This window comes from Dendrobium catenatum, unplaced genomic scaffold (genome assembly GCF_001605985.2).
Source record: "Dendrobium catenatum unplaced genomic scaffold, ASM160598v2 original_scaffold_17320, whole genome shotgun sequence".
Taxonomy (NCBI): domain Eukaryota; kingdom Viridiplantae; phylum Streptophyta; class Magnoliopsida; order Asparagales; family Orchidaceae; genus Dendrobium; species Dendrobium catenatum.
The window spans coordinates 229,461-255,159 of NW_021335780.1; the positions used below are offsets into that span (position 1 = coordinate 229,461).

The window sequence follows — 25,699 nt, forward strand, 5'->3', positions numbered from 1 at the left end:
GGAGTGACTAACGTTCACTAAAGAGGGCAAAATACTGTCTGATCCATCTTGTCCTGGTTGATTAAGAAGACTGTAACTTTCAAAGCTAATAATTGATATAAGAACACCAAACTCTATTTCAGTCCAGAACATTTAAGCATGAATGACCAACCCACTTGCGAAGCCCGTCTTGTTATTGGTTGATGCGACCAAAAAATATAGGGGAGCCTATATTCTTCGATCACAAAAGAGAGACGGACTTCTACCGACGAAAATGACTAAGGACGAGAAGTAGGACGAACAAACTCTTACATTTGAAATTAAAGAAATAAAAGAAATTTAAAAAACCCAAACTCGACTCGATTACAAACGACTCCAAATAAAATTAAAAAAACACCCTAAAGTTGCTGCACTTAGAGAAGAATGATACAGGTGGAGTGGCACTTGCGGAGAGACGAAAGAGGTTAGAAGCCCGAGAAGAAAGGTTGGAAAGAGCCCGCAGGATTTCCAAAGCAAACCCGCAGGTTATAACTTTTCCAAAAATCACATTTTCATTACTTTCTTTCAAACATAAGCAATCCCCCATATATATAGGTATGAAAGGGAATACAAAGAGACACATTACATTAATTTTAACACAAGAAACTAAGCATCAAAAGCATTAAACCCAAATGCTTTTCACGCAAAAACAGCCCAAGCCAAGAAACCGAAGAGGTAGCCGCGGGAGCCAAGGAGGCCGAGCGGAACCAAGGGGGCACGGTCACGGGAGGGAGCACAGGCACGGGAAACCAGCAGCCGGCCGGAATCCAATGGGGCAAAAGCACATAAAGCCATGGTGGAATTCAAGGAGCCACCATGGGAAGACTAAACAAGTAACTTGGGATTCCAAAAGCCCTTTTTGGAAACCCAAGAGGCAACTTTAAGACATTAAAACTTAAAACATTAAAACATAAAAATACATTTAATAAAAAAATAACTATGAACTAAAATCATAGCTAATAATGAGCTAACCCTTAGTTCAATAAATGAACTAAAGATCAGTTCATAAATGAGCTAAAATTTCAGCTCAAATAGTAGACTCAAGGGAAGCCAAAAATCTAATTATTTTTGACATGAGTTGACCCCCCTTTGTCTACATCATTGGTCGTGCCAAACTATTTTGAAAACTACTTGTTGGTTTTCTTGCTTTCAACAATCGATGAAACACGTTTTTTTTTTTAATATAAATATGCTTTTGAGCAACTGTGAGATTTGATTTAGCTTGAATTTCTGATGTTAAAAACAATGTAAAGTTCCTCCACTAGTTCAGGATATAGGCAGTTGATTTTTTGTGATGTGCTAAGAATCCTATGATACCATTTAAAATTAGCTGTGCTCATTTTAGTTCCTTGTATTTGAAATAGTTTTTTTTTTGAGAGATGAAAAATTGACATAAATGTGTGATCCTTATTTTAATTCTTTAAATTGAATGAAGACATTAGGGTTTCATGAGTCCTCAACCATGTCGCTGACTGTTTTAGTTTGGTGAATGCTTTTTTAATTTTATAGTTATTTTGTGACTTAAATTAAGGCGCATGCATATAGTTATGCAATGAGTCTTCTCAAATTATTTTAATTTTAAATGCTATGTCTTGTCTTTCATTTATATTTCTATTTCTTTTTTGATGCCCCATTTAATTTGAACTACTTTTGGTTTTCATCATTTTCATGTAGAAAAATTTCATCCTATATTAGGAAAATCCTTATTTTTTTTGCAGAAATTTGGAGTTTCCTGAGAAGTTCCTACTCACTCCATAGTTTTAGCAATTGTTGTATTTTACCAATCTGTTTGTAGCGCAGATGTCGAGAAAGGTTTCTTTGGAGTTCATAATATGTTGCTAAACATTAATTTTAGTTAATATAATCTATCAGTTAATATAAGGTATCAATACTGCTTTGTTTCTCCCACCAATTTGTTCTTCTTGTTGGACTATTAGTCGATGGCTGTACAGTTGATGGAAACATTCTGATTTTTATCTCATTGCTTGATATGTTCCAAGTTTGTAGTATATAATTTTTTGGTTCAAATGATGGCCCTTATACATGGAATTTGAACAATTGAGTTCATTTAATTTTTCTTTCTATGTGTTCTGGTGACAGGTTCTATTTTTTGATTCTGACCAGGAAGGTCAACCCATAAACTTCCATGAAATGTTTCTTCAAAGTCAGGCTCTTGAAGGCATGACTATGTCTATGGTGAGTCTGCATACTTTTTTTTTGGTTACATGCTCTTTCATTTCTCGCTCAATAACTTTGTAAACATTTTACTTTTGGTTTGGAGTGAATTTAATATTTTCTTTACTTTGAACAATTTAAAGCAATAGCATGGAGTGATACAAGATAGTTAGGCAGTTGTCATCCCCTAATTATGAGCACCCTTGCAATGCATCCATTTTGAGTTTTTCGATTTGTTGGCTACTGGCCTGGATTAGGGTATTTTTGGATAATTTTGTACTTAATGTTTTTGATGATAATCAATTTGTTGTTTTAGAAGATGAAGTTTTTGTTTCCATGAGTTTTTACTTTAGTTTAGACATTTCTAGAGAGTTGTTTGGTCACGTTGGATACCATCTCATACACTTTAATGCATGGATATGATGGATATGCCATTTTGCATCTTATTTCTAATTTTCTTATAATTTATAAAACTTTTTGGATGCTTCTTTGACTGTGTTGATAGAAATTGGATAAAACTTTTGCCACTCTTAACACAAATCTTTGTCCCTTGATGTATCCTAAAGCTCAAAATAATCCCTCAATTATTTGTACAACAACAACAACAACAACAACAAACTTTTATATCACTTCATGAGATTGGTTACATGAATTTTTTTTCTCTGCTATGTAATATTAAGAGTCAAATTCTCATTTAAATATAATAAAAGAGGTAATTTCAAGCGACTCTCTTTAATCTTATGCGCCACCGAAGCCACACCAACCTTTTCACGTTTATACTCGTTTCACATTTTATCTCTAAGTATAAAGCTACTCATCCACCTGAGCTTCTTCATCTCTGTAACACTTAATTTAATTTTCTGCTTCTCTTTTAATGGCCAACATTCTGACAATAAAGCATTACATGTCTCACCACAATCTTATAAAGTTTTCCTGTAAGTTTGAGAGGTACTTTTTATCACACAATAGAACCAATTCATTCCTCCACTTCAACCATCCAACTTGAATTCTCCTAGCAATATCTACATCTATTTCACCATCGCTTTGAACAATAGGCCCTAGATATCTAAAACGTACACTCATTTTAATGACTTGATCACCTAATGTCACAATCTCACCACTAGATCTATTTTTCTAAATTTATACTCAATGTATTTTATTTTAGATCCACTCAAATGAAAATCTTTAGAATTAAGGTTGACCTCTATAATTCAAGTTTTTTATTGACTCCCTCTCTAGTCTTATCAATGGAAGAATATCATCAACAAAAAGCATATACCAATGTACATCCTCTTGCAAATGTTTAGTAAGAAAACCCATGATTAAAGCAAAATGATATATGCTTAAAGCTGATCCTTGATGTAATCCAACTAAAATAGGAAAACACTTGGTCAAACCACTATGTTTGAACACAATTAATATCTGCTGTATAGATATCCTCAATGACTTGATTATAAGTATTATTAACTTATTTCTTTTCTAGATTTTTTTAGAGTGTGTTTTTTTTTAAACTTTATCATATACTTTATCTTAATCTATAATATCATATGCAGATCGTCTTTACTTTCTCTATACTTCCTTCAAATCTCTCAACAAATTTATAGCTTTCATAGTTGACCTTCCTAGCATGAATCCAAGCTGATTTTGAGAAACATTAGTATCATGTCATAATCTATGTTTAATTACTCTCCCATAATTATAATACATTATACATTAACTTAATTACTTTATAATTAGCACGCTTTCGTGCATCGTAACACACTATTGTGCATCGTTTTTATTTATACAAATGATAACCAATAAACTCATTCTCTACTCATCTGATATTTTTTTAGTCTTAAAAATAATATTAAAAAGTTTAGTAAGCTAAAATATCCCTTGATCTCCTAAGCATTTTCACACTTCAATTGGAATATTATCAGGTCCAATAGTCAGACCTGGTTGGCCAAATGAACACTTGAGTTGACCAAAACACACCTAAATGCCTCAAAAAATTCAAAACTCATGATTTTGACCAAACCAATCAACCAAACTCATGAGCACACTCCATTGGGTCAATATGAGTCTCCTGAAAAAATTCTAGCCCTTGACCCAACTGGTTTAGCCATTTGGGTTGAACCGAGTGCACCAAAAGGGATTTTCCTGAATCAAATCCCAACCCTTGTCAAATTAAATTCCAAATGCTGCTGTAGTAGATGTCACATGACCCTATGCACATGATCCAACAAGCCCAACCCATGGTTTTACTTGGTTCAATCAATTGGGTTGAACAAAGCCCTCCAAAGCCCAAATTCATGGACCAAAAGCCAACCCGACTAAATTGGCTGCTCCAAATAATTCAAATGGTTTCTAGAGGTTGCTTTTCAGCTACCCCAAGCAGCCATTGGCCCAAATGTTGTTCCATATGCAAAAAACACAAAACCCCCCTCTTTCCACATCATGGTCCTTGCAATGTCCTTCACCTGGCCAAAAAGACTGGTCTCCAACCACTCCAGCTAGGTTTTATGAAGCAAAGGAGAATTAATCTTCAATTCCAATGCTGAACCTCCTTTAATGTATGCCTTATATTGAAAGGTCACTTGCAATTTTCATCTATGAATCCTTGATGTTAAGTAGACTTTTGAGCGGTTTAAGAAATCTAGTTGGATCTAAAACATCAGCTTAATAGGGCCTCAACTTCAATTCTAAGATTCCTCACTCCGATAATGATTTGGTGATAAAAAAAATATAGCAGGAGGGGTTTAGTATCAAAATGAAGGTCACAATTATAAATATATATTTTGATCAATTGTTTCCTGTGATGGGTGCAATGATCATCAATCATAATTGTAGGGGAAATTCGTTATAAAAAATGCTCGCTCTTAGACAAATGCACTTCAGATCACTTTTTAGATGGGTGTTTCTATAATAATAGCCTAACCGAATGGAACTCCTTTTAAATCCAAGTTTGCTTTACAAAATATTAAAAAAAAGCTCAAGCAATAGCTGACTGTTTGTTCTTGGAGAAAACATTCATTCATTCTCTGCACTGATTTGCCAAGGTTGAAAAATTTAAGTTTAACTAGAGCTCATAAAAAAGCTAATTTTATATCAAGTTTTCAATACGATCACACTGAAAATCTTATTACAATAAGGACATGACATGTGCTCTATGTTTGAGTGGTCAGCATGCATGCGAGACACTATTATATTTTCCTGATTGCTTATGCCCAGATGATCCCTAATGGCTATGTTAGCAAGTTGCGAGCCATAAGATACTAAAATTTGGCCTCTTCAGTAAGCTGCCTCCTTAGGCACACAAGGTACCCTTAGATAAAACAACTCATAATCATGGTTCGGTTTGGTAGACTATCTCTGCTGACTAAGTAGACCAAGATCTATGATAACTGGATGCGATAAAATCATGGGATCTTGATTGGATTTCTCATCATTCATCAATATTTACTATGGGTTAATAATGATATATTATTTCCTGTAATTCAAATTGCTGCTACTTGAACACTTTCTAGTGCCTATAAGCTAGCTTAATTAAAATTGCTCTATTGTAATCAAGAAGAGTAATTAATAATAGGTGCTTACACCTGTAAAAAAATCTCGAACTATATTAAGAAGTCCTTATTTGAGGGAAAAAGCTCTTGGTAATATCTTATTTGATGTCCAGTTTGTCTTCTGAAACTCAAAATCATTTAAATTTATATAAATTTAGGAATTTTTAGAGCCCATAACTTCCCACAGTTGTAATAATGAGATCTTTCTCTGGGATTAATTCTCTTTGTTGATTGTTTCTTAGTTTACGTCCAAGATTTGGTTGGTCGTCATTTTTACCAGAACTATTTGTTGTTTAAGCAGTGCAACTTGGGTAGCTACGTTGCCCAAGTTTTCTTCTTTGAAGTTGATATCACAACATTCTGTCTTTTTTTCCTTAAGAGATCTATGGCAAAGAGTGGTTCTCCAATCTTCTTCTTGTTTCTTTTTATTAGTAACATGCACCAAGGTTCCATAAAACCTCTATGATACCGGCTGACACGGAATTGCTTGTGGGACAGTGGAACAGGATCCAACTAATACATCAAGTAGATGTTTTGAGGTCCTGAAATGAAAATGGGTGATATGGATTCTTATTTGGAGTCAAGAATACATAATATCATTAAGTAAGAACTAGATAATTATATTGTGAGGAAGAATATGACTCTCCGTTTATACAAGAGAGATATGTCGGATAGAAAAAGGCAGAACAATTTATTACAAGAAATCAGGTTTACACTTATGGTAGTTACGGGAATTTGGTGCCTAATTGGATAGTTGGGGCCATGTTGGCGTTGCAATTGATCAGCAACAATCCTTTAGGTGAATGAGTCACATGACTCTTGGTATAGAGGTCTTCTTGGGTACGTTTTGAGCATGACATGGCTTCATTGATTCTTCTCTTGATTGATTCCTCTTTACAAAAGTAGGCATGCATGTTAACAATGAAAATAAAGCAAAGTGATCTCGATCGTCGATCTTCAGCTCCTCCTCGGATTGGCATGGACGGTTGGATGTCCGCATCACTCTTGGTATAGAGGTCTTCTTGGGTACGTTTTGAGCATGACATGGCCTCATTGATTCTTCTCTTGATTGATTCCTCTTTACAACATCCCATGTTTCGTAGCTAGTTTTTCCTGCATTTTCTTTGTACGTCATCTGTTCTCTTGATCATTATTGTCATTGTGCCATTCTGTGCTTACAATTTCACTATTTGTTTTCTTCTTGTTCAAAAAATTTTAATGAAGAATTCATGATTTTCATCTTGAAATTCATTTATGCGCCATTTGCATTTCTTATGAGGATTAGTATTACTAGAATTGAAATTCATTAATTATTTTATCCCAGTCCTTGACGCTGCATTGGCGGAAGCTGTATGCATTAGGTTTGCTTGTTTTTTCCAAACCCTTATAATCCATTTTAGTTTACTGCATTCACAATCTTCAACCTTTCCTTTTCAAGTTAGATCACCACAAAGTAAAAATGAACATATAAAATAAAAACCCTATCCTTTTCAAATTTCATTTGGGGAAAGTTCTTTCATGTTGACCTCCATAAGGTTTTTGCATTCCTATTTTCTTTCTTACTGAATATCTTTCTAACAGACTAATTCATATTGCTATCTATCCACTTTATGTATTTGCTCTACGAAAATGCTGAAGCACGGTCTCTTGATATAATAAAAAATATTAATATTTTTATCATATTCTTGTTGTAGTTTCCAGATAAGCCAAGCATAATCAGATTGAATATTGGCATTTATCTGTATATTCTATTGAACATACTTTTGATGGTCCTATTGGTGGATTTTTGAGAATGACATTTCCACTTTCATGGATGTTGAGGTCCTCTCATCCCATAATCACGTAGAAAGTGTTCTTGCTGATCATGAGGTTAACCGCAGGTTAAATTTTTCTATGATTCAGATTCTGGAAGAACCAAATATTGAGGAAGTCTCTCTACTCATGGACATCTTTGGGTGAGTCTTTTACAAATCATTCTGTACTACTCTACAATTTCTACTTAATGGTTATTTTTTGGATGGTTGGATTATCTAAGTTGGACAATATATGCATTATTCGATTATCTCTTTCGTCCTTTTTTTTGGTGAGATGCAACTCCATTTTTCTGCCTACTTTATGCCACTCATGCTCTGTATATGCTGTATGAGGAAATCGCTGTATTTATTAAAGGCATGTTTTTAATTGATAAGAAGTAATGAAAAGCCTTCAACTCTGCATTTTTCTGGTTTGTAGAAATTATGAAAATTAGAGTGCTGTTTAATTGGATTATAGAAAAGGGTGAGTGCACGGTTTTAAATTTGATTTTGGTTTCATTTTTTTGGTCCTATTGCAATAATTTCGGTTCCAGTTCTTTTGATAGTTTAATTTTTAGTCAAAGTTATTATTTTATTACTAAATTTCAAAGATAAAGGATTATGTTAATAAACGTCTTCATAAAAAATAAATTCTAATTAATTTTGTAAGATGCGAAACAATATTTTTTAACCTTTATTATGTTGCTTACGAGTCCTTATAAGTTGCTAAAATATTGTGTCAGTACCAGATAATTCACATGTCGCGTGGCTAGCATAGTGACCATTGTCTTTCTAATAATATTCGTATTTCTGTGTACTTCATGCATTATAAATTGTAAAATTTTCACATTTTCATATATCTTTTAATTTAAATTTATCAGGCATTTCATAGGTAAACTTGTATGATGAAAAGAAATATTTGTAATTGTTCAAAACTCCATAAGCATGTTTAGTTTTTACATGAATTTGTGTTTATAAACTTAGTAATGCTAAAAATGTTCTAGGTTGGTCAAATCAACATTCGAAAAGGTTGGTAGTGACTAATGTTCTTGGTTTCACATTTTGATTATGTCTCCACATAATTCATCCAATCTGGCTAGAAAATTGCTATTCGGGTATACTAAGTTTGAATTAAAATGATTGAGATTTGATGTTAGGTTGATAACAAATCAAGAATCTTATACTAAAATTAACGAGATGAATCCAAAATTAAAATTTTCCTGTAGTAGAACATTCTCCAAAGGTAGCATGCCATTACATAACCCAATTATGGTGAGAATTTGGTAATAGTTTGCTAGGACATCACTCACAAGTGAAGCACCATGATTTAGCCCTATTGTGACATTTGGTTAGGATATCACGTCCCAATGACATATCGTAATTTGATCCGATTATGTTGAAAAGTAGGAAAGATTGGCTACAATGTTATTTATAATTGACTTTCCACAACTTAACCCAATTGTACTTACGATTGAGCAAGGATTGGCAAGGAACTTACCAATAGGTGATGTGCCACTACTTAACTTGACCTCAAATATGTGGATATAGCTAATATCTCATATTTCATATTCCATCTTTTCTTGATGTCTTTATCTTTAATTCAGATCTTATTATCTTTGCTTCTAATGCATCTAACTTGATTAGAATCTTCACCTCTCTTATTTGTTGTCTTACATATTTGATTATTGGATAAGAAGATGATTATTGGATAATAAGATGTAGAAAAGAAGTGGCTAGAAAGCTTGGATTGTTCATTCTTTTAATGGGTATTTAAGCACAAAATTACATAGAAGGAAAAAAAAAGAAATAAATTATTACAATAATAATAATAAAAAAAACCACCCCTAGCTGTTGTCTGCCTCCCAGCCACTGTTCGCCCTTGAGTCTCTGTTGTTTGATCTAGTAGGGATTGCCGATAGATGCTAAGGAAGCCATCAAAGGGCTCTTTCTTTCTTTTCTTGCATATGTGGCTTCTAGTTTTTCTTATTTAGCAATCTTGTCGGCTACTCTTGATCTGAAGACCCTTTCAACACCCCTTCAAACCAGATGATGGAGATATACCATTCCAATTTTTCTTATAATATTTTTGAATGTGGGATTGTTAAGTCCTTTGATAAATGTGTTGATAAGTTATCTTCTTATTGAGACATATGAAGTGCAGAGCAATTTACTTTCTAGTTTTTTTTTTCTCTTTATGAAATATATATCCACTTCAACATGTTTATTATGATCATGTTGAACAAGATTGTGAGCAATGTTGATTATAAATTTATTATTATAATATATCGTTATAGGCTCTTCCCATTTGATTTTTGAATATCTTAAAATGATCTTAATCTATAGGAGTCCTTAGATACCTTAAACAATTGCTCTGAGTTCAGATTTAGTGTTGAATCTTGAAATGATAAGTTATTTTTTTCTTCTTCATGTGATAAAATTTCCTACCAAAAGTGTACACTATCCTTAAGTGGATCTTCTAACCATCAATACCCTTGTATAATCAATATTAATATAACCTTGAAGTTGTAGAGGCATAAATTGGTTTAATAAGCTTAATATAAAGGCAATTTTATGTGATATTGTCCATTTTCCACTTATGTTTCCTCTTCACTGCATCCAGTTTTTGATTTGGTTCAATTGGAGTTTCACACAACCTAGAATAAGTCATTTTTGCTTTCATTAATAGGTCCATAATATATTTTTATTAAGACAGAAATTTCTTTTATTAATTGAGCAACCTCTGTACTTTGGAAGTATTTATGTTTGTCTAGTTTCTTGATTTCGAATTTTTTAACAGGCATTTTAAGTGATCACTTTCCTTCACTGTCTCACTTGTAATAATTATGTTATAAAGTATAAACATATATAACGAGAATTCAAAATCGTTCATCATTTGAGTGATGTATGAAAAGGATACAGCCTCCTTGACTTTGTTTGTACTTATTTTGTACATGATTTTTTTTGAATATGCCAAGCCATGCTCTTTGATATTATTCGAGACTATAAAATGCCTTTCTCAATTTGCACAACTTATTTTCGATGAAAGAGCTGTCGAATTTTGGTGGTGGATCTATATAAACTTCGTCTTCAATATCCCCTTGTAAGAAATATGATGAGGACATCGAAGATCAACGGCTACGATCGTGTCTATTTATTTTCATGTATTTTATTTGTTATTTATACTTTTCCATTTCTACCCTCACTTTGGACCATTCAAGGTTGGTGACCATAGACATTAGAATATGAATTATGTTCATTTTTACCACATGTGCAAATATTTCTTTATAGTCAATTTTTCATAGGATTGAGTATATCCGTCGACTACTAATGTTGTTTTGTATCATTCTAGGTTTCATCTTTTTTATATTTTAATGAAAAATTTTATTTACATCATATATATATATATATTTTCCTTTTGGTAGTTAAATAATGTCCAAGGTGTGGTTTTCTTCCGGGACTTTCATCTCTTTTTAGTTTTTATGGTATCCTTCCACCTGTTATTTTCTAGTGCCTCGAAAAAAGATTTTTGATATTTTAATTGAGTTGGAGTTGATGTTTATAAGGAATGCTTTATATGGAGAAACATTTTGAAAGAATGTGTATTGAGTAATTGACTATAGAGGAGAATGTGTGATGATGGGTTTAATCATTGTTACCTAATAATGGTTTTGAGTCTTGGGCTTAGAAACGTTGGCTAGGCTTATTCCTTATATAAACTTGAAGGGGCATGATAATTGGAGTTTGCGTAGTTGAGTTATGAAGATGAAAGTTAGTAGTGTTTTAATCAAATTTATCTTTCAGTTGGTTTTCTCACTTAACATAAATTTGATTGAAGAAATTTTGCATTTTATCAAATGTGATATCTTTTGAAGTTAAAATTGTCTTGGTGGTTAGATGATAGCACTTATATCTTTTTTTTAGTGGAGGAATATCCTAAAAAGATAATGTTGAGTGCTCTAGGATCATGCTTATCTTGGTATTGTTTGTGGATGTGAACATAGACAATACACTCCTATTTTTGGAAAAAATTTTTAGTTTTTTGTTGGGAAGAATTCCACAAGATAATTCAAGGGCTTTTGAAGCCAATTATCATTGAGGGTATTTTTTTTATTAGTATATCACAATTAAGATTGTTTCTTCCTAATATTTTTTTTGGAACTTAATCTTTGAACAAAAAAATAATTTTTACTTCTAGAAAGTGATGTTTTTTTCCTTCATGCCACCTCATTTTATTGGGGGTATCAGGATAGGAGGATTGATGAACTATACATTATTCATCGAAGAATAAAGGCGAAGTCTGATTAATATATTCACGTGTATTATTTGTGTAAAACATCTTGATGTTAGCATTAAATTTATTTTTTATCATAGTAAAAAGGTTGGGAGAATAAAGTTGGCATCAAATTTTTATTTGATAAAATTACTCATATTGTTCAAGTGCAATCATTAATGAAAGTTACAAATCCTATAGTTCAAAAAATATTAGAAATTTTTGAGTGCCCTCAAATATCAGCATGAACTAACATAAAATTAATAGATGATCTAGAATCTATTTTATAAAAAGAAATACAATGGTGTTTTGTAATTTCATATGTCTCACAACGAAAGTTTTTAATGTTAACATTCATAAAAGAAAAAAGAAAAATATGCTGTAGAATTTTGAAAGAGCTAGCCTATATTGATGCTTCCAAATAATTTTTATTTTGATAGTGGAGATAAATGAACATAACAAGTAGTTTGTCTTTAGGAATGTATAGCTTATTATTTTCTCTAGTTTGCCCAATTATTTTTTCTGTAGTGAGGTTCTAAAATATACAATAATTAATAAAAAAATGTTACTTTGCAATTGTGTTCTTAGTAATATTTTGGATTAATAGAAATTTATTAGGTGTGGAATATGTAGTATATTTGTAAGGATAAATTTAGACGAAATTAAATACTCCTGTGACCTACAATAATAGTGAAGGGTTCATCAGCTACTTTTATTTTTCTATTACTGTGGCAAGGTTGATAGGTGTGAAAAAGATTTGCAAGGTTTTTATGTGTCGGTGGCTCCTAAATCTAAGATTTAGGTTTGATGGGAAGTATTTGAGGCATTAAGAATATGAGTTAGAAATCATACCATTTTGAGCTGGAGAGCTTAACTTGGATGATTTTTATAAAGATTTGAGAAAAGATTGAGTTTATTGATTTTTTTTTAAGTCGAGTTCTTTTGATTCCACAAGGTAAGCCTGTACTTTTGAGGGACCTTTTTTTTTTCATCATAGGCTTTGGGCTTTTCATGAAGCATCCTAATTTTTTTTTTTGGTAGTTGTTGCACCATAGATTGTCTTTGGGAGAAGATTTTTTTTTCTTTTAGGAAGAATTAATTGCAATAAGTCCTTTGTCTTAAGGTTCGATAGTTGTCATAGCTGATGCTTTAGAGAGAAGGTTGTCAAGCATTACTATTCTTCGTCCTTGTTCAGCTTGAATGTGTGAGAATACTTCATTTAGAGATAGTAGGTTTTCTCCTTTTAAGATATGAACATGAATTTGGTCGAATTCATTTTTGAGTTATACATGAAACTTATAAACCCTTTCTCTTTTTACAATTTGTTTAAGAATTTTCACATAATTAATTTAGTTCAGACCAATACATCTTCATTGTATTAAAATATTCAATGACAAGGAAGTTAGCTTGTTTGGTTGTTGAGTTTCTAGTTTTGATCTCATAGATGAGAGTCATATTCTTAACTTAGAGTAAGTTTGTTTGATAGTGTCTCAAAAGTCTTTTGCAGTTGTTAGAAACGTGTAATATCTACTAATTTTAGGCATCATAGTATTTCATCATCATATTATAATCATGAAATCTGCTTCATCTAAAAGTAAAAATTTTTTGGTCTTTCGACGCTGGCGGAGTAGAGTCCACAAGATAATGAATATTTCCTTTGCCTTTCAGAAAAGTCTTCACAATTCAAGACATTTTTATATAGTTTCTTTGATTCAAGAGATAGGAGGCTTGTAATTGATGAATTTCTTATTTAGTCAGCTTTTTACTATATATGATGGTTGACTTTGTGGAAGGGTTTCAAAAATCAGATATAATGAATAGAAGATAGAGTGAAAAAAATGAAGAACAAAGATTGAAAAAGGGGATCATAACCTTACTATGATATCATATAAAAAAGGTTAGAACGTGTTTATTTTTCATTCTTTCCATGGATATTTATGAACAAAACTACATTGAAAGAAAAAGGAAATAAATAATTTCAATAATTAAAAAAGAAAAAGAAAAGCCGCTAGCTTCTATTCTCCTGACAACTACTCTCTACCCTTGAGTCCTCGCCGTTAGTTCTAGTAGGGATTGTTGTTGGCTAGCAAGGAAGCCATCCAAGGGCTCTTTTTCTTTCTTTCTTGTATGTGAATTTGTAGGTGAGATATTTTCTTAAGCAATGGATAAGTGGTCTCTAATTTTCTTTATTTGTCTATTCTATCAGAGAAAATATGGCCATTTGATAACCCTGAGAAGACATATGATTGAGTACCATTAGAATTGATTTGGTATGCATTAAAGAAAATTTTTTGTATTAAAGGTATCTTGAAGTTGTTAAATGCATGTATGAAAAAAATTAGCTAGCATTAGAAATAATTATTGATTGACCAGAGAGTTTCCAAAATATTACATCAAAGATTATTACTGAGCTCATAGTTTCTTATATTGCCTTAAGCATATGCTTTTCGCCAATGACAATTTTAATTGGCGAGGCATATATTAGAATAAGTGAGAAGTTTGAAGTATGGAGAAAATATCTACAAGTAAAAGGGTGTAGAATAAATATAACAATGATTGTTCATGTAATATACAATGTTATTGGGTGTAATAACAATAATTATCAATAAAACATATTAAAAAATAAAGTGATTCCTTGGTGTGATGGGTTCAAATATCTTAGATTTATCATAAAAAAGAATGGGGATATATGTGGGAGAAAAATTTTCACTTAAGATTGCATGGTTAAAATTTTCATGCTTAGTATTATTATGGGATAAGAGGATATTTTGGAGACATAAAAGTAAAAATTTAAGAACAGTAATTATGCTGATTATATTATATCGACAAGAGTATTGGGTAGTAACATAATTATTATACCAAAGTTGAGCATGTAAGTTCAATTTTAAGATAAATGGGCGGTGTTAATGCTATACGATCATATATTTTACTCTACCACACTAAGAAATGTGCGTATTTGTCTTAGTACTAGCTTAAAAAAACTTTTTCGTCCCCAGTCTGCTGTCTCGACCACCATTCCATCATCCTCCTACAAGTGCCAGCTAAACCCTGCAGTAAATTGCCGGTCTCACCTATATGAAGACTCCATCTCCCTTCTCTATTCGCACGCCCCTCTCTCAATCTCACTCTATTGAACTCAATCACCCCAGACTCTCGACTGTCTTCTCTACTCTCGATGCCCCAGCCATCCAACCACATGTTCTCTCTCTACCAATATATATTTATATATTATTATAGATATAAAAAATTAGAAAAAAGAGTTTTTAACTTGTCAAATCCCAATTATTGTCGTCGCTTGTCTTACACTAAAGGTATAAATTTCTTTCTTGCTTGCTTAAACAATAGGCATCGAGGACCCGCGTTCCATTGATCTTAAATTTGGCCTAGAAGATTGAAAATTATATAAAGAACCCGCATCTGTCATATCTTTGATCTGACCAGGAGAAGAATAAGAACTAAAACGATCCCATGTTTATTGTATCTTTGATCCCACTGGGAAGAACATGAATTATATGAAGAGTACCTTTGATTTGGCCGGAAATAACAAAAGACAAATGCTTACCTGACACCCCCTACACAGGCGAGATGCTAGAAGTTTGTCGAAAATTTTAACAATAAAAGTCCCCTACAATTAATTGAAAAAAAGAAAAATTGCCATTAAGCTAATTTTTTAAATCATGTACCATTTCAATTGATTTGAAATGAGGCAAAATAGTTTGATTGCTTAAAAATAACATGATTCAATTTGGAGTTGGTTTGACATATGATGCATGCAAATCCGGCCTTGTATGTTATTTGTAGGGACAAGCCTCCTAATCTAGAGAAAATTAATATACTAATACTAAGGAGTAAAGTTGGTGTTAAGAAATAACAAAATTGTTTATGCCGCTGTCAAATTATAAATGATAGTGATTATGCAAGCGAATCATACACACCAATTTAAATTTAAATATATCACTCAGCATATTAATTACAATTATAAGATATATCATATGAGTGTATTGCACGTGTAAAATGCATTATACAATAATGGTGTGTAAAATGCATTATATAAGAACATTGAGTGAGATGTATTATGCAAGGATAAATGTGCTATGCAAATATAGTGATTAAAATGTAAATGCATTTTCAAATGCTAATGTATTATGCAAGAAGAATGTTCGAAATTTATTTATAGAAGAGAAATGAGCAAATGCAAATATATTGTACAAGTATAATCAGAGTACAAATTACATTGTGCAAATGTAATGTAAAATACAACATATAAATGTAGTGAGAATGCAAATTATATTATATGAGTGTAATGGAAGTACAAAATACAATATGTAAAGTTCCACATGTGCTTTGATCTTTACGTCAAACTCCTAAATGCTAGATTTGAGAATGCTTCAAGAATTTGCTAAAAGTGCTCAAACCCCCGATAGCAATGTTGACAGGAAATTTAAATCAGAGAGAGATATTTAATTTTCAAAATGCTCTCAAAATTCTAAAGTCATTCATTCATTTAGAAGAAAACTAAATTCAAATCCTACTAACTACTAAGAGTTTAAATTTTTAAAATGAAATCCATCACCAGAAGTTTAAAACCAAAATCCATTCACACTTCGCAATTGTTTGGCAAGGATGATGAATTTAAGAATAACTTTGGTTTATAAAGAGCAGATGTCTTGTTAAATGTATTATTACAATATATTTTTAATTGATTTCATGCCAGCACGGATGTGACACGTGCCCTTTGATCGGGTGGTTTTGTCGCGAAATGACACCATTGTATAAAGGTCATGGCGAAAGCTCGTATGTTCCTTAATAGTTAAAAACCCGTTGAATAATGAATTGTAGGGTGTGTTCGATAAGATATAAAACCCTATATTAGCTAAGGTTAACTCGAATTCATCCTCTTAGACAAACATCCATTTTGGGTCTATAAGGTATTCTTGATCGAAGCAACCCATGGCTGCCAACAAGGTTCTTTCTGTTAGTTTGGGTTGACTATGTCCTCTAACTAAGTAGACTAGGGACTATGAAAACCTAGGACAACAGAACCATGGGATCTTGATCAGGCCTGCTATCATTCCTCCATCACCTGCTTTAAGTGTATGATGATAAATTTCAAAATTTAAAAAATTCAAAATCTAAACCTCAAAGTTGTTGCTACTATACGCTGGGTATTTAATAACTAGCCTTAATCGAAAGTGGTTTCTTGTTATTAGGAGGGATAATTAACTATAGGGGCCTGCACTTTTGAGAAACCTAATCTCATATCATAAAGTCCTCGCAAAATGAGGATGAAATCTTTGGGTAGTGTCTTATCTAAAATCTAATTTATTTTTTGAAAATTTATACCAGAACCTAATTTGTTAGAACTCTGCTCATAAAAAAAAAAGCTTAAAGAGGCATGTGCGTGAATTTTCGGAACCCACATTATATTATTTAGCTTTAATTTGTTTGATCCATAAGAGACGCTTATAGCTATTGTGTGCCATTCTAACTTTAGGGAAGTGATGAAATTAAAGTTAAGACATAAATTTATAATCAAAGTTGATGTCCAAGGAGCTCAACTGATTTGTGATCAAGTTCAAATCATTGATGTGTTTAACAATAGAGGCACTTTCAGACATCCTGAGATTAAAAATTTACACATAAGATGTATCTTATTAACAATAGAGGGCTTCCCATGTCACGACCCGGCCCTGTTAGCTCTTATATACGAGGCGGGAACGAAGTCGAACGATCAAAACGATTTAATCATCATATTTCAAATAAAACATTTTCCAAATGACTTCAATATGAATATAAACGCGCCTCAAAACTTTTTCCAAAACATGTATATAACATTCAAACCATTACAAAAAGAAGTTCATGTACAAGGTGGTATAAACTTAATCTATTCATTTATGATAAAACCACCCAAAAATTGATAACTAAAAAAAACAGTAAGAACCTGTCACCCGTTGCGCGATGACTATAAGTAAACCTCGGGTGATTCTCCATCACTTATGAGAGGGTTCTCCTGAAAATTTCCCAAAACTAGGGAGTGAGCTACGCTCAGTATGTGACAACTACAGCTAAAGTTCGTGTACATTTAAAAGAAAAGAATTTGCGGATTAATAACTTACACATGTGCTAATAGATGTCTTAAGGTATATCTTGAAGCAAGTATAAGTTGACTACGTATTGAACATGACATGAGTTATGCTTATCTAATATGAGATAATATGAAATATGATTTCTTAACATGAGATAACATGAGATATACTTGCATATGGTCATCTTTCTATTCATATTGTATACATCCGTCCCGGAGTACCGAATTGTACTGATCAAGTACACATCATTCATGGCCATAACATTTTCATTTCGTTCCATATTGTCTCTAAGACCGTCTTTGCTCAAAGAGCCACATCTTGGTACTCCGTCATCAACAATCACAAGCTATGTAGCATGAATATGATAAGATGCTTTCATATGATATGCTAAGAAATTCATATGATATGCTAAGGACCTTTAACACTAAATAAAACTACTAAGTAACCATTGCATGAACATGACATAAGAGCTTTGAACAATAAATTTTTTTTTCTTCTTTGCAACCAATATAGTTATAATGAAATGCACACTTTCCTTAGCAAATAGAGTCACTTACCCTTAAGAAGCCGTGCTTTGAAAGTTTCCCGTACAAGCCCTCACCTCTTTTTCCTTATTCCAACCTAAGGAAAACAAGAGATTTCCAATCTCAATTACTTACATCTAAATATTTAACATGTTAATTTTATTTAAATTAATTATTATTTTCGGATTTATTATAATTTCCAAAATTATGCTTTCACATTTTGCCAATTCCATTCCTTAGGCATGCCAAAACCTCCCATTCATCTAATTGATAAATAATATTAATTAATTTTTGGATTTATATTAAATAAAAATTAGAAAAAATAGTTTTCTCTCCAATTTCAAAATTAGAGGCTTCCTTATGCCCTTAGGAACTCAATTAGGGAACATGCAACCTATAAAAATTAGGTTTGGAAAAATCCTAAACTTTCCCTAATTTTTCCACTCAATTTCGCTAAAAGAAAAATCATATTTTTGATACCAAAAGGCTTCCTTTAAACTCTTCTAGCCATTCCTATAAAAATTTCATTAAAATGAGAAACCCTAAAATTCGGATTTAGTGTTTTTCTTAAAACAAATTTGACATGAATGGTAGGAAAACATAGATCAAAGCAAACCCTAAAGGTTTTCTAAAGAAATCCCAAAAATAGCAAACCCTAGAATTTTTCTATGCAAAAATCTCATGAAAACTTCCATTTCTTTTAAGAAAAACTTACCTCAAGTCTTCCCCTACGCTTTTCCTAAAGACCCTTGCCGGAATTTCACCGGAATCTCGCCTGCCGAGCTCTCCCGTCGCCACTCCTCCCTTTCTCTCGCGTGTGGCTGAAGAAAACAACAAGGGACCGAAATGTTCGGTCCCTTAGGCGTATGAGGGGGCTTAAGGAGATTTAGGAAGTAAAATTATGCATGTACCCTTCTCCTTTAAGTCATCCTATTTTCTCATGAAGGGTAAAACGGGAAAATAAGGGCAAAAGTTACTTAACACACTTCGGCAAATTTTAATTCCAAATCCGTGCGAAATTGGATATAAGTCCTTTATATCGTTTCGATCGAAATTTCGAGACGAATTTAATAAAATTTATTTCGTCGAATTCCGACGACATCGAATTTTCACTTAAGTTCGTCGCGGCGCATCGATATGCGTGCGACGCACTCAAATCACGAATTCCGGGTTTTACATCCCATACATGTTTGATAATGTTTTCATCACGTGTGTTGTAGTTCCATTCTAGAAGCTTTGGGCTGGTTTTTATGGCTTTTATGGTGGGAAATGATAAAAGATGCTTTAGGTTTAAAAGGCTGATTAATGATTCAAGGATCAATCTAAGTTTTTCTTCCTTAATCATTTGCAGATTCTGTTTGATAGGAGGTACTGAAGTTCATAGTGCCATTATAAGCAATATACAAGACCTAGCGGCAGCATTTTCAAGTTACAAAGATGAAATCCTGGTACAGCTTTTTCTTTGATGTTGAATTTTTTGTATTACTTTTGCCCTTTTTGTTTCTATTGATAAAAAGGAATGGCATAGCTGTCATACCCTAGATTCAGAAGATGGTATAGCCCGGCAACATATACATGATGAAGGAATTGACCTCAAAAACATACAAAGTCTAGCCAATCAAATCTCTCATAGAAATTCTTTCTCTTGATTTGTAAAGTCCACTTTTTTATTTAATCGCAGAGACATCAAAATAGTTAATTGAATAGTGCCCAACTAGGAGTGGGCACATCCTTAAATCATGGGCTATAGGGCGATTGCAATGGTTTTAACATTCAATGAAGGTAGCAACGATAATAGAAGGGAATAGAGGTGGCAAGCAATATGAATATTGAGTAGCAAAGGCGACTACAGTAGTAACAGTGGGTAGTAAAGGCCAAAAGTAGCCGGAAGCAGTGAAGCAGAAAACTTAGGTTAAAACATTAGGAGGTAGTGGCATGTACAGGATTCAACGGGTAGGCAAAATAGCAAGAAGAAACCGATTGGTGGTAGGGTATGAGAAACCAATAACATGAAACAAGGTGCAATAGTCCATTAGCATGCATCCTTCTAATTCTCATCACAGTAATTGTTGAATTTACTCTGCACTCTAGATGCGTTGACATGGAATTTAATGGGCTAAGTCAAAACTTTTCCGTATGTCTAATCCTAATAAAATACTATAGAATATATCTGGTTCATATAAAAGCCTTTATCATAGGCATGTTTTACACAAAAATCCAAAACAAAGCAAAATGTAATAGAACAATTGTAATGTTTATCACTTTGTGTGATTTTGATGAGTTTACATATGCAGATTTCATCAACTACCATGTCCTTATTAAATCATTACATGAAATAAACATGTAAATAACATGAAATTAAACAAGCTCAATCATTTTGAGCTGAAATTTTAGCTCATTTATGAGCTGGTCTTTAGTTCATTTATTGAACTAAGGGTTAGCTCGTTATTAGCTAAGTTTTAGTTCATATTTATCTTATATTATATGTACTTTTTATGCTTTTTATATTTTTAATTATGTAGGTCTCTTGGAATTTCAAACCGGCTTTTGGAATTCCAAGAAATGTCTTTTCCCATGCAGTGACTCCTTGGCTTCCTCCCTTGGGCTACTGTTTTCCGTGCCTTGCCTCTTGGATTTCCTGCCGGCTGCTGGTTTTCCGCGCCTGGGCTCTTTCCCGTGGCTGTGGCTCCTCGGTTCCGTGCGGCCTCCTTGTCTCCCGCGGTGGCTGCTTCGGTTCCTGTGTTTGGGCTGTTTTCCGTAAAGTATGGGGGGGATTCCATGCATATGATGCTTAGGTTCTAGTGGAAGTTAATGTTTTGTGTCTTTTGGTCTTCCCCTTTCATACCTTTATATATGGGGGGTATTGTATTGTTTTAAAAGAGTGAATGAAATGTTATTTTTGGAAAAGCTATAACCTGCGGGTTTGCTTGGATATGCTTGTGAGCTTTGTCCGTCTTCTTTCTCATCCCCTCCGGAAATCCCGCGGGCTCTTTTCACCCTTCTTCTTGGCTTCTAATCTATTCGTCTCTCCGCAAGCGCCACTCCACCTTTATCTTTCTTCCAAGTGCAGCAACTTTAGGGTGTCGTCTTTAATTTTAAGTTTGCAAGTCGTCGTCGTTTGTAAGGTTCTTTTTAAGTTCTTCTTTTTAGTTTAATTTGAAATGTAAGAGTTTGTTCATCCCCTCCTTCGTCGTTTCGTCGTCGTTTCGGTGTTCGTATCTCCTGTGCGGGCGAGGGGGTATAGGCTCCCTATATTTCTTGCCCCCACCAATACCTTGCATGTAACTCATTCATATTATGTCCAATCCATCTCTTACAATTATGTCCTAGGGTAGATGCCATCATTGGATCTCAAATTCAATGATGATGCATAGGTTTTGGATTGCTATTAGTTGTATGCACTTCTCACTTAAATGTATTGTCATGACAAAATTGACATACCGATTTAGGAGTGCTCACATGTATTGAAATTAATTTCCTCTAGAGTTTTATTTAATGCATGTTTTAAATTTAATTGATTTAGGTTCTCTAGAAGAATCTAATGTTATGTGGGAAAAAAATAGCCAGTGATATTAAGAATGTTGCAAAAGATGTGCTTGGAGTATTAAAGAGAAAAGCTACTAATAGTAAAAATTGTTGGTGGTTGAATCAAAATGTGCAAGAAAGGATAAAAATAAGAAGATTTGTTATAAAAATTAATTTAGTTGTAAAAATTATGATATTTGGGAAGTATATAAAGATGCCAGTAAGTAGTCTAAGAAATCAATTTGCAATGCAAAAATTTTAGCTTTTAATGATTTATATAATAGATCAGATACTAAGAAGAGTGAAAGATATATGTACAAGTTAGCTAAACAAAGAGATAGGAGTAGTAAGGATTTAGTTCAATGAAGTGTATTATAGATGAAGATCAAAAAATATTTTTATTAGAAGAGAATATTCAACAAAGGTGGATGAGATATTTTGCTAAATTTTTTAGTGAAGATTATGAGAATTCGATTGACTTTAGTGACCTTAGCACCCTAAATAAAAATAATGATTTTGTTTTTATCGGCGTATTAGTAAAATCAAAGTTAAAAAGGATTTAAAGAAAATTAAGTGTGGAAAAGCTGTTGGACTTAATGATATTCCAATAGAGGTGTGAAAATGCTTAGAAGATGAAGGAATTTTGCAGCTTACTAAACTTTTTAATATTATTTTGAAGACTAAAAAGATGCTAGAGGAGTGGAGAATGAGTGTGTTGATTCCTATTTTCAAGAATAAAGGTGATACACAATATTGTGCAAATTATAGAGGAATTAAGTTTACGTGTCATACTTTAAAAGTGTGGGAGAGAGTTATGGAGCATAGATAGCGGTGTGATACTAATGTTTCATAAAATCAATTTGGATTTATACAGGCAGGTCTACTATGGAAGCTATACATTTATTGAGAGATTTGATGGAGAAGTATAGAGAGAATAAGGAGGGTATATTGTGTGATAAAAAAGTACCATTCAAACTTATTGGAAAATTCTATAAGATGGTAGTGAGACCTGCAATGCTTTATGGTGCAGTGTTGGCCGTTAAAAGAGAAGCATAATATTAAGTGTTGCAGAGATGAGGATGCTCAGGTGGATGAGTGGCTTTACTCGTAGAGACATAATACGAAATTAGCATATATGTGAAAAGGTTGGAGTAGCTCCAGTCGAAGATAAGATTAGAAAGAGTCGCCTTAGATAGTTTGGTCACATAAAAAGGTGGCCTTCCTATAGCCCGATTAGGAATGTTGATGTATTAGATTTGACTTATGTTAAGAATAGTAGAGGTAGACTTAAGAAGACTTGGTTAGAAAATATTAGAAATGATCTTTCTTTGTTAGATTTAGATGAGAATTTGAATCTTAATATTTCACAATGGAGAAAAAGGATTCATGTGGCCGACCCCACAGTGGGATAAAGGCTTGTTGTTATTGTTGTTGTAGGCTCTCTAGCCATTGTGAGACATAGGCCTTCAAAGGTCTATTTAGCAATCTCACAACATGAATGATCGATGAAATTTATATATTTCGCATCACATGAAACTTAGATTGTGGAATGACTATCTTTAATTGACTGAATGGCAAGCAATCTAAGCATATGAGCTCTTAAACTTGCAACATTGATCAATTGTATGTTCTCTTCTTTTATGCATAGATCATGGCAAAAAAATGATCTTTAAGCATATGAATGTGCATATGTTGAAGTTTATAGACTTGCATGAAATTTTGTGAGTGTTTGAATATGAATTTAATCAACCCAGATGCACCAAATTATTGTGAGATCTCCAATAGACTTTCTAGAGTCTATGTTGTAAATCCCACAATATGCATTGTTAATTAAGTTTAGGTACGAAATTTTGCAAAATAAAAACTTGATTGCTCTCAATTGTCAAAATTCTTAAAAATTGGAGAATCACTTATGCATCCATACTCTTCTAAGTTCTTTAAATCACATCAAATTTGATCTTTAGAACCCCTTAGAAGTTGTAGGAATGAACCTCTCCTACCCAAATCTCCTAATCATGCCAAAATTGATTTTGGAGTCATTTTCGAAGCCTTAGGTGTATATTTCCCTTCTCCAAATAAATCCAAAACATTCATAAAAGAATAGGGGAACTCTCTTTCACATTCACACCTCCTTCATGCATGATGCTTGGAGCATCCTCAAAGCTCCAATTGTTAGACTGCATGAATCCTAGTATACATTAGGGGCTCTTTTTAATGCTCCCCTCCTCTCATGTGTGATATTTTGCTGCATTCCCAGAGCTCTAAATGTTCTATTACATGAATTTTCAAGACTTTAGGACCAAATCCTAAGTCATTCTTTCATTTGTAATATCAACAAACAAACATTATTTCCCATTCATGTATAGTAACTTGAAGTCCTCCACAGCAACAACAACATCAAGCCTTTATCCCACTACGTGGGGTCGGCATTTATAGTAACTTGAAGTCCTCCAAAGCTTCAATATTTATTGCATGAGGCTCTTGGACTTAGAACACAATCTTAGGTTCTTTCATTTCATTTGTTTGAACACAAAGTCCACAAATGAACATAACCTCCTATACCTAGGATCCAAATCTTATTCTTCCTTCCCAATTCACTTAGCCTAAATTAAGTGAGTGTATATCTCCTTCTTTGAACAACAAATGCTCAAAGAAATTCCTCCAATTTGCAACTTATAAGTTGCACATTGTCTTCCCCTTTACCTAACATAAATTTGGTAAATAATCATGCTTCTTTGAAGGCAAAATTCAATGATCCATCCTCCAACTTGCAATCCATTAGTTGCACTTCACTTCTCCCTTTCTACAATCCAAAAGTTGTAGAAAATCCTCTTATTCTCCTAAACCCAAAGTTAGGAGAGTGTTTATCTCTTTTTGAACATCAAATGCTCAAGGGACATCCATGAATTTGCTACTCATAAATTGCATATTCCTTTATCTCTTTCTACAACTCAAAGGTTGTAGAAAAATCTTCTCATTCTTCTAACCTAAATTAGGAGAGTGTGCATCTTTGAACATCAAATGTTCAAAGAATTTTCAGGAATTTGCAACTCATAGGCTGTATTTTCCTCATTTTCATCCTTCCGATCCAAGTTAGAAGTATGAACCCCCGTCTTTGAATCCTTGAAGGTTCAAAGAAATTGATGATGGCTTGTAATCTAAATATACATGTCACCTTATTGTATTTTCCCAACACAAATTGGTTAGATAATCACCCTTCCTTTAACATGAAATGTTCAAAGAACTTCCTCTAAGTTGTAACCTCCAAATTGCATCTTCTTCCTTATTTCCTATAAGCCAAGATTGTAGGAAAACCACCAAATACTCCTTCATTTGCATAGCACTGAATATGACAAATGAATGGTTTTCTTTGAACATCACTTGTTTAGAGAATACTCATGAATTTGCAACTCATAAGTTGCGTTTTCTCCTCCTCTCCTCTCTCCAAACCCAAGTTGGAAGAATGAATCTTCCTCTTCGAACATCAAAAGTTCAAAGACCTTCCTCTACCTTGTAACCTACAAGTTGCACACTTCTTCCCTTCTTTTATAACTCAAAAATCAGAAGAGATTCTTGCATTTACTTTGCCCACATTAAGTAAATCAAATATACACCAAACATATTATTTGTTGATCCAAAACCAAGAAGTAATCCTCTCTTAAATCTTGGATACAAACATCCTAGCTCCTTCATTTACTTGGCCCAAATTTAAGTAAATGAACCCTCTTCCCTTTGAATTCAAAATTTAAAGAGAAACTCT

At 33.0% G+C, this 25,699-nt stretch overlaps 1 protein-coding gene across 1 annotated transcript in view; it reads left to right on the top strand.

The window, feature by feature from the left end:
* The window catches only part of LOC110100004, a 69,214-nt gene that overhangs the window by 1,645 nt on the left and 41,870 nt on the right, over positions 1–25,699 (top strand). Inside the window, exons 3-5 of the mRNA XM_028691583.1 lie at positions 2,119–2,214; positions 7,644–7,696; positions 19,766–19,862. Of these exons, the coding sequence (XP_028547416.1) occupies positions 2,119–2,214; positions 7,644–7,696; positions 19,766–19,862 (246 nt within the window). The remainder of the gene's footprint in view (positions 1–2,118; positions 2,215–7,643; positions 7,697–19,765; positions 19,863–25,699) is intronic.